At 50.8% G+C, this 8,827-nt stretch overlaps 1 protein-coding gene across 1 annotated transcript; it reads left to right on the top strand.

The window, feature by feature from the left end:
• The first annotated feature begins 1,346 nt into the window (after window positions 1-1,346).
• THBD (thrombomodulin) lies at window positions 1,347-5,093 on the top strand. Its single transcript, XM_044263555.1, has one exon. The coding sequence runs from the start codon at window positions 1,520-1,522 to the stop codon at window positions 3,221-3,223; it is 1,704 nt and encodes a 567-aa protein (XP_044119490.1). The 5' UTR covers window positions 1,347-1,519; the 3' UTR covers window positions 3,224-5,093.
• Window positions 5,094-8,827: the final 3,734 nt, after the last annotated feature.

Genomic DNA, 8,827 nt, shown 5'->3' with positions numbered 1-8,827 from the left:
ACACACACACACATTCTTGGTAAGTGAATAAGCGGTAAAGGTCGCGAAAGTGACAGATTCCCATCTCCTCGTCGCAGCTGTCCCCACCCTGTCCGTCCGGAGGACCGCCCTTCTGCAACGCGAGTGGCATGACGTTGCACCTTTATATCACTCTGATCTCTCAGCCAAATGCAAAATTCCTTAACCGTCCCAAGCCAGATTCGCTTGGAGCCCGCGAGGGCTCCCGTGCGCCCCTTTTGGGGTGTGAGATGGCCTATCCCTCTGTGAAGCTGGATAAAAACAGACCGAACAGGCTAGCGCGCTCCCCAACACGCCCGCTCCTACAGGGCTCTGCAAGAATTCGCCTCATGCGACAAACCATAAGTGACTCTTAATCTCACAAAACAAACTGAGGGTTGCTGGGGGGAGGGGGGTTGGGAGAAGGGGTGTGGGGTTACGGACATTGGGGAGGGTATGTGCTATGGTGAGTGCTGTGAAGTGTGTAAACCTGGCAATTCACAGACCTGTACCCTTGGGGATAAAAATATATTATAGTTTATTAAAAAATAAAAAAAAATTTAAAAAGTTCTTTTTTAAAAAGGAATTCTTTTTTAAGAATTCTTTTTAAAAAAAGAATTCGCCTCATGCTCAGGGACCCGTGGGTCCCTGGTTGTGCGCGGAGCTCGCCAGTGTTAGGCCAGTTCTTCCCCCTTCCCCCATCATCGTGCCAGCCACACCCTCTGTCCTCTGGGGCCGAGCGCACCAGTGTCTCCTGCTTTAGGCGCCAGGGCTCGGGGCGGGGTCCAGTTCTTTCACCGCCACTGCTTCTTTGGGGAAGCCCACGCCCTTGGCACCCCCTCCCCAAATCTTTCTCTTGTCGGGCACCTCCCCCTAGAGCCCGGCCGGTCGTGGGCACTACCTCCCCGTAGCTCATTCAAAGCCCTTCTCTCTGGTCTCCACAGAGTTCCGCAATCCAGGCTTCCCTTGAAATCGGTGGTAACATTCTTTTATAAGAAAAAGAAAGAGGACCGAGAGATTAAGAGGGGCTGCGTATTAAGTAAGCCCCCTTTACGACAGCGAGCCTGAGGGCCCTAGTGGCGGGGGAGGACATTGTCTTGCTGACAGAGGTACTGTCTTCCCGCGGCGCCTGCGCCTGGCGGTCCCGCCTGGGGACCTCCCAGCCCCGGGCCGGGTTTACTCATCCCGGCGAGGTGATCCCAGGCGCGAGGGCGGGCACAAGGCGTCCGGAGAACCCAGTAATCCGAGAATGCAGCATCAGCCCTTCCCACCAGGCACTTCCTTCCTTTTCCCGAACGTCCAGGAGGGAGGGCCGCGCACTTAAAAACCCCCGCCCCGGCCGGCCGGCATGTCAGAGGCTGCTTCGCCAGCGCTGCGCGCCGCGGCTGGACACGTCTGGGCTGGGACCAACGCAAGCGGCTATCGCCGGCGGCGCCCTGCGCTTCTCAGTCCCCTCGGAGCTCGGGCCCTGTCGCGGCGTTTGCGCTCTCCCCCGCGCCTGCCCTCGGCGTGCTGGGACAGCATGCTCCGGGTCCTGCTCCTCGGCGTGCTGGCCCCCGCCGGTCTGGGGCTCCCCACGTCCCCAGAGCCTCAGCCACGCGGCAGCCAGTGCGTCGAGCACGACTGCTTCGAGCTTTTCCGGGGCCCCGCGACCTTCTTCGCCGCCAGCCAGGCCTGCGAAGGGTTAGGGGGCCACCTGATGACTGTGCGCTCCTCAGTGGCGGCTGATGTCATCTCCTTGCTACTGAGCGGCGACAGCGGCGACAGCCCGCGCCTCTGGATCGGCCTGCAGCTCCCGCCCGGTTGCAGTGACCCAGGGCAACTCGGGCCCTTGCGCGGCTTCCAGTGGGTTACCGGCGACAACCGCACCAGCTACAGCAGGTGGGCGCGGTTGCACGTTGACCCAGCGCCTCTCTGCGGCCCCCTGTGCGTCGCAGTCTCGGAAGCTGGGGCCCTAGCACCCCGCGAGCCAGCCTGGGAGGAGCAGCAGTGCACTGCAGAAGCTGATGGTTTCCTCTGCGAGTTCCACTTTGCAGCCTCCTGCAAGCCCCTGCTCGTGGACTCTGGAGCCGTGGCGGCCGCCGGTGTAACGATCACCTATACCACTCCGTTCCGGGCCACTGGCGCGGACTTCCAGGCGCTACCCGCGGGTAGCTCTGCCTCTATAGCGCCCTTCGGAGTGGAGCTGGAGTGCGCGGCGCCGCCAGGAGAGGCCGAGGCGCGCTGGGGCCGGGATGACCAGGGCGCCTGGGACTGCAGCGTCGAGAACGGCGGCTGCCAGGACACTTGCAACAGGAGCGCTGAGACGTCTCAGTGCTTCTGCCCGGCTGACGCCTACCTAGAGGCTGACGGGCGCTCCTGCGCCGCACAAGCGGATCACCCTTGCCACAAACTCTGCGAGCACTATTGCATTACCAACAGCTACGTGCCCGGCTCTTACTCGTGCATGTGCGAGACCGGCTACCAGCTGGCTGCTGACCAGCACGGGTGCGAGGACGTGGACGACTGTATCCAGGTGCCCAGTCCGTGCCCGCAGCGATGTGTTAATACGCGGGGCGCCTTCGAATGCCACTGCAACCCTGGCTTCGAGTTGGTGAACAACGACTGCGTGGAGTCAGTGGACCCGTGCTTAGGGAGCAAGTGCGAGTATCAGTGCCAGCCTGTGGGCCAGACAGACTATCGCTGCATCTGCGCTGAGGGCTTCGCACCCAGCCCTCAGGACCCACACAGGTGCCTAATGTTCTGTAACCAGACTGCATGCCCAGCAGACTGCGATCCCTACAGCCCAACTTCCTGCCAGTGCCCTGAAGGCTACATCCTGGATGACGGCTTCATGTGCACAGACATTGATGAGTGCGAAAACGGAGACTGCCCCGGGGCCTGCCGCAACCTCCCAGGCACCTACGAGTGCATCTGTGGGCCTGACTGTGACCCCACCGAGGTGAACACTGATGGTGATGGTGACGGCGGTTCTGGGGAGCCCCCGGTCAGCCCGACTCCCGGCGCCACCTTGAGCCCCTCACCTGTAGGGCCCTTGCATTCTGGAGTGCTCATCGGCATCTCCATCGCCAGCCTATCTCTGGTGGTGGCGCTTTTGGCGCTCTTGTGCCACCTGCGCAAGAAGCAAGGCACCACGAGGGCGGAGCTGGAGTACAAGTGTGGTTCCCCGGCCAAAGAGGTGGTGCTCCAGCATGTGCGAACTGAGCAGATGCCTCAGAAACTCTGAGAGGCCTCTTTCCTGTCCCCTGCTGTGGGGTGGGCCTTCCCTCCCTCCTGCGTCTCTCCCCCTCCCCCAGCCTTACTCCCTGGGCACCTAATCCAAAGCACTTTAGCTGGCATCAGAACTGGAGAAGATTCTGCCCCCTTTCTTTTGCTGATTCCACATTTGGCTGGGGAGCGGGGGTTGGAAAGAGTATGCGCCCCAGCCACTTCCTTGACATCATCACACGGCTGGCTAGGCAGAGATGGCAATTTATAGTGAAGATGCAGACTACAGCGTGTCCCAAGACCTCGCCAAGGGGCACAGGATGGGGGAGCCTCCTTGGCTGGCTTGCAATCCCGTGGTCTTTGGGTCAGACTTGCAATCCCGTGGACTAGTGAGTGTAATCAAGGTGTGGATAATGACCAAGATATTTATTTTTTTAAAGTATTTAGGATGATTTTTTTTTCCTTTGTGTTTCCTTCCCCCCCCACCTGTATATCTTCAGTACCCGCTTTGTATCCCTCCCTTCTTCACTTCCCCTTCCCTATCTGTATATTTATATATTTCTACTCCTCAGGTGGGAGTTAAACCATCTTGGTGGTGTTCCCAGCACTCTCACATTGCTGAAGCCAAGCCCCTGTTCCCTTTGTTATTCCACCCAATTTTCCCCTCCCTGGAATTCAGCCAACCTACCTGGAGTCTCCCTACCTGGTCACCCTCCTTCTGTCTTTCCATGTCTACCTTGGTAAATGTATGTATGAAGCAGAATCAAAAACACTACAGTCAAGGTTGGTTGGAATTTATTTGCTCTTGAACCAGGCTTGCTAATTTATCCTGAAAATTCAGGCTTCCAGAGTAATATCATTTTAACAAAAGTTATGATGTGAGGGCATTCATTGGACTAATGTTGCCGGACTGTCACAGAAATTCAACCCAAGGAGTTTTTTTTAATTTTAATTTTTTAAACAATGAGCCTGGGTTTTATTGTCATTTTCGTTTGAACTGAAATATCTATATTGTTGTTAAGCTTCTTATGCCAGTTTCTTTTTCCCATGATTATAACTGTTGTTGTTATTACTGGTTATTTTTGACAACGTTGAAAATGTTCTCATTATTGCTCTAGATTAAGAGGGGAATGAATTTCTTCCCACAAGAGAGTTTAAGAAAGTTCTAAGCTGCACAATTCATGCGTTACCATTTTGAATCTTACTCTTTTTGTAATGTGTGCTCCAAAACAAAACCAGTTCTGCTGGGTTTGGGGGTTGGGGATTTGGGAATTTAGGGATGAAACCTGGAGGTTGTCCAATTAGGGCCTCACCTTGATCAGGCCCTCCTCGGGAATTTCTCCCACTTTAAAGGGGTCTTCCAACCCTGGCCACTTAGAACACGATCCCTGGACAAGAAGGGAAAGCTGCTCCTGGCGGCTGGCTAGAAATGCAGAAGCTCCAGCTGCACAAGAATTCATATTTTAACAAGATCTGCAGGGGTTTGCCCAATATAGCTTGAGAAGAACTGTTTCAGACAGCTTCCAAATTTCTGGAATACATTAAATATAGATCAGTAATAAGCAGCAGGCCAAGTCCGGGCCTATATTCTCAAGAAACTGAGGAATTTTCAATTAATAGATTTGCTTTCTGATAGAAAAGACGAGGTACACACCTTTAGACATTGCTACACAGGGTTGTTGGTTCAACTAAGCTAGGAATGAATTGTGTTTCACTGTATCGGAAAAATGTATCATACAAGTGTATCTTTTGTAAAACAAAGGTTTTCCTCTATTTTGTAAACTCAGCACATTTGTACATAGTTATTTATTTATTGGAGATAAACTAGAACACAGGCAAAACTCTTGCTTATGACATCACATGTAGAAAATAAACAAATAACAAAGCGATCTTGAGTTTTGTGTCTGTTCATCTACCCTTCCCCAACCCCCTCCTTTTAAGTCATTAAACAGGGCTCACAAAAAAATGAAATGCTAGGAGGCACCTGGAAAGGCAGCTCCACACCCCATCACTAACTCCATCTGCTCATGGCACCATCTCTGACTTTCAAAGATCTTTCCAGAGAAGACTGTTTTCACTGTAGAAGGACTTCATGTTATGTCTGTGTGCACAAATATTTATGTTTCCTTCTGTAACCATAACAACTTCATACATAAGACTGGTGTCTATGTGTTTTGAAACACATTATAGGATTATTTGTTGGGTTGAGTTAAAGAAACAGTTCTTGGGGGCATTTCTAGAATTCCAGCTGTGTGTCCTTCCTTTGAATGGTTTGGCATTATCTGCCCTCTGAGATATCCAAATACAACAGTCACGAGGGGTCTCAGTCTGTGGCTCGAATTCAAAGAATCATTTCCACATACCAAGGTCTCATGCAGTATTAAATCATTCTTTTTTCTGTTGGAGATTAGAAATACTGTGTTTTGTAAGACACATATTTCCTGGGGCCCTTTTCCTTGGAGTGTGGCACTGCCTGAATTTTATATACAGTGCTCTGAAAATTTTCATAAAGCAGAAGTTGGAAGACAACTGAGTTTGATCAAATAATCAAACATTTATTATACATCTGGATAATGCTGAATTTCTCTTAACTCTGCTTACTGTTGCAAAGATGCAGCTGGAGATTCTGTATCCATCCTGGATGAAGCTGACAGCTTTGAGGTGTGTGGGGGTGTGGCCACTATGCATAGCACATAGGATCTCCCAGGATCCTAAGTTGAGCAATGTTGCCTTTAGGAGTCTGGCAGACTAGCAGAAAACCAAAGTCAGTAGTAGGTACATGTGAAAGAAAAAGTTGATATGTGTCAGCAAAGCAGGCACACATGAATGGTGCTGGGGGTCTAGAGGAGAGAGCGGTAGCTTATAGATTTGTCCTTACTACTGGACTTCATTTTTCTTTTCTTTTCTTTTTTAAAAAATATTTTATTTATTTATTTGACACAGAGAGAGAAAGAGAGAGACAGCAAAAGAGGGAACACAAGCAGGGGGAGTGAGAGAGGGTGAAGCAGGCTTCCTGCTGAGCAGGGACTTGATCCCAGGACCCCAGGGATCAGGACTCAAGCCGAAGGCAGACACTTAATGACTAAGCCACCCAGGAGCCCTGGACTTCATTTTTCAAAAGTATCTGCTTCCAAGCAGCTTACGAATGACTAACTAGGGCTCATTGCTTTAGGGTTTCTCTAAAATCCAAAGGAGGGGAATTTTCTTAAGGGATATAACTTAAGGGATATAACTTAAGGGATATATCTTAAAACACACTTTTAAGATTCAGAGTTGAAAACCCTTACTGGGTCATCTTGGACCCCAGGGCATTGGTTGCGGGGGTGGGGAAGCCCAGTCCCTCCACACCCTCCTCATTCCCCGTCTTGTGGGAAGTTAAACATCCCTGCTTATAGGCGTCTTCTAAACTTGGGATTCTCAAAACAACTGGGAAACCGCAGCCCCACTCTGAGAAAGATGCCAGGATCACATAAACAAATGAGTCGGCTATAGGAACTGTGGCCCAGAATTCAGAATCAGAGTAAACCTTATGAAACAGGGGCTGTGGGTCAATTTGTATGGTCTCCTTTTCTGTTCACATTATGGGATATCCAGGTCTGAGGGAGAATTCCAAATCTCAGTATGTGGTACGTGTTTGCTGACGACAATCTACAGCTTGCAGAGCCTGGGGAATAAGGTCAAGCTCATAGTTGTGGATAAGTCAGAACTTGATTTTGTGAGCTAAATGGCATCTGTCCCCTCCTCAGATCTAGCTCCTTTTGTTGGACTAGTTTGGCAAATATTTATTGAGCATGTACTCTGTGCCTGGTTTAGTGATAGGCATGGTAGCAACCCTCTACCTTGAGAAGCTTACACTCTGGTGGGGGAGACAAATATAAAACAAATAAATACCCCCAAACTGTATTGCATTTAGACACAGCAGTAGGAGCTGGGGAGGAGAAGCTCAGCACAATAGGTAAGTGGAATTTAGGTTGCAGGAATAAAGAAGGTATCTTTGATGAGCTGACCCTCAACACTAGACAAGGAGGGACAAGGGTTAGTCAATGCAGAGTGAAGAAGAAAGCAGTCTGGGTAAAGGAACAGCATGTGCAAAGGCCCTGTGCGGGGAAGAGTCTTGGCAGAGGGCATGAAGCATGGTGAACAAGGGGAAGGTGTCCAAGATGGAGCTGGAGAGGTAGCATGGAGAGGTAAGTGTGGATGGGAGAGGAGACTCCAGGTTAGCTTATCAAGGGTGAATTCTATCACAGAAGCAAGGTGCCAGTCAAAGAGTTTTAACAAGAGCACACTGGTATTCAATTTCTGTACTAAAATTGCTTGAGAAGGTAACAGCCACTTCTAGGCTTATTCATATGTCCCCTTGGGCAGACACCTGGATGGTTTCCCTTGTAAGCATCCAGCAGGATTAACAAGGGGTTTGGGTGTCATATACACCTGGATTTGAATCCAGCCTGACACTGGGTGGTCACATAACCATGGGTTCCATGCAGTCCCTGTAAGGTTATCAAGTGGGGTGCTGGCAAGTGCCACCCCACAGGGTTTTCATGAGCATTAGATGAGGTGAGTTAGCACAGGTTTGGGCACACAACAGGTGCCCCCAAAATTCGAGCAAATGTGTCATAAGTAAATGGATGCATCCGTGGATAAAAATAAATGATTAAGTTGTGATCTCAGTTGTCTTGAGAACAAATCCGAGGTGTATGGGAAGTAGGAAGTATTATTTGCAGGCAAGGTGCAGTCACTTGGAAGAGATGCTGTCCACCCTTGAGGGGGAATTCTGGTGGGATCTGGGGGATCCTTAAGGAGGGAGATGTTTGAACTGGGTGAGAAACAGCTCCAGGGGAGTCGTAAAATCCTGCCACCAAGTTCTCTTCTCTCTGCTCATAAAGCCCATCAAAGCATAGGGCTGCAGATATCCCCTCCAGTGTGCTCCTGGATAGGCCACAGAGAAGGAGAGAATAAACCCCAAAGTACCCTGCTTGCTTTCTTAGGACCCAAAAGGGAAAGAAAAAATTGGCTCCATCCCAGGCAGCCCCTGGGGCCGTGGGAAAGGCAGCACTACCCATACCTTCACCCTAACTGCCCCAAGGGAACCTCAAGTGTAGCAACACCAAAGAGGAACTGGCAGAAGAGAAAGGAATCACCAGTTGAAAACGATTAGTGGCCCCAGCTGCCCACACTCTTGACGGGTGACTTTGGGCAAATCTCTAAGCTTTGTCAACCATCTGCCTCACTGGGGCAGTGCAAGGGGGTTGGTGGGGGTGGACACCTAAATGCCCCAAGGGGAGTCACAGACTCTGCTGTGACTGAGTTTCCTGGCCCTGCCACACATGGGCGCACCTCCCCAAAACAGGGTCAGCTGCCACCTGTGTCTCAGGAAAGGCAGCACTGTTTCTTAAAGGGTGGGGACTTGGGGAAATACTCATCAGAAAAATATATGCACATTTGCTCATCTTCCTCTTTCTTTGTGGGGAGAAAGGAGACCTAAGCTCTTAAGGATCTAAGTGGTGTTTGATCACTGATTAGGGGCTGAAAGAATAAAATCTGTGAGCCTGGAAAGTTCTGGCCATTAGGACCATGAGTGCCAGGAAGAGCAGGCTAGGCCCAGATGGTGGATAGTGCATTT

This window comes from Neovison vison, chromosome 8, assembly GCF_020171115.1.
Source record: "Neovison vison isolate M4711 chromosome 8, ASM_NN_V1, whole genome shotgun sequence".
Taxonomy (NCBI): Eukaryota; Metazoa; Chordata; class Mammalia; order Carnivora; family Mustelidae; genus Neogale; species Neogale vison.
This window is presented reverse-complemented; position numbering and strand designations above follow the sequence as displayed.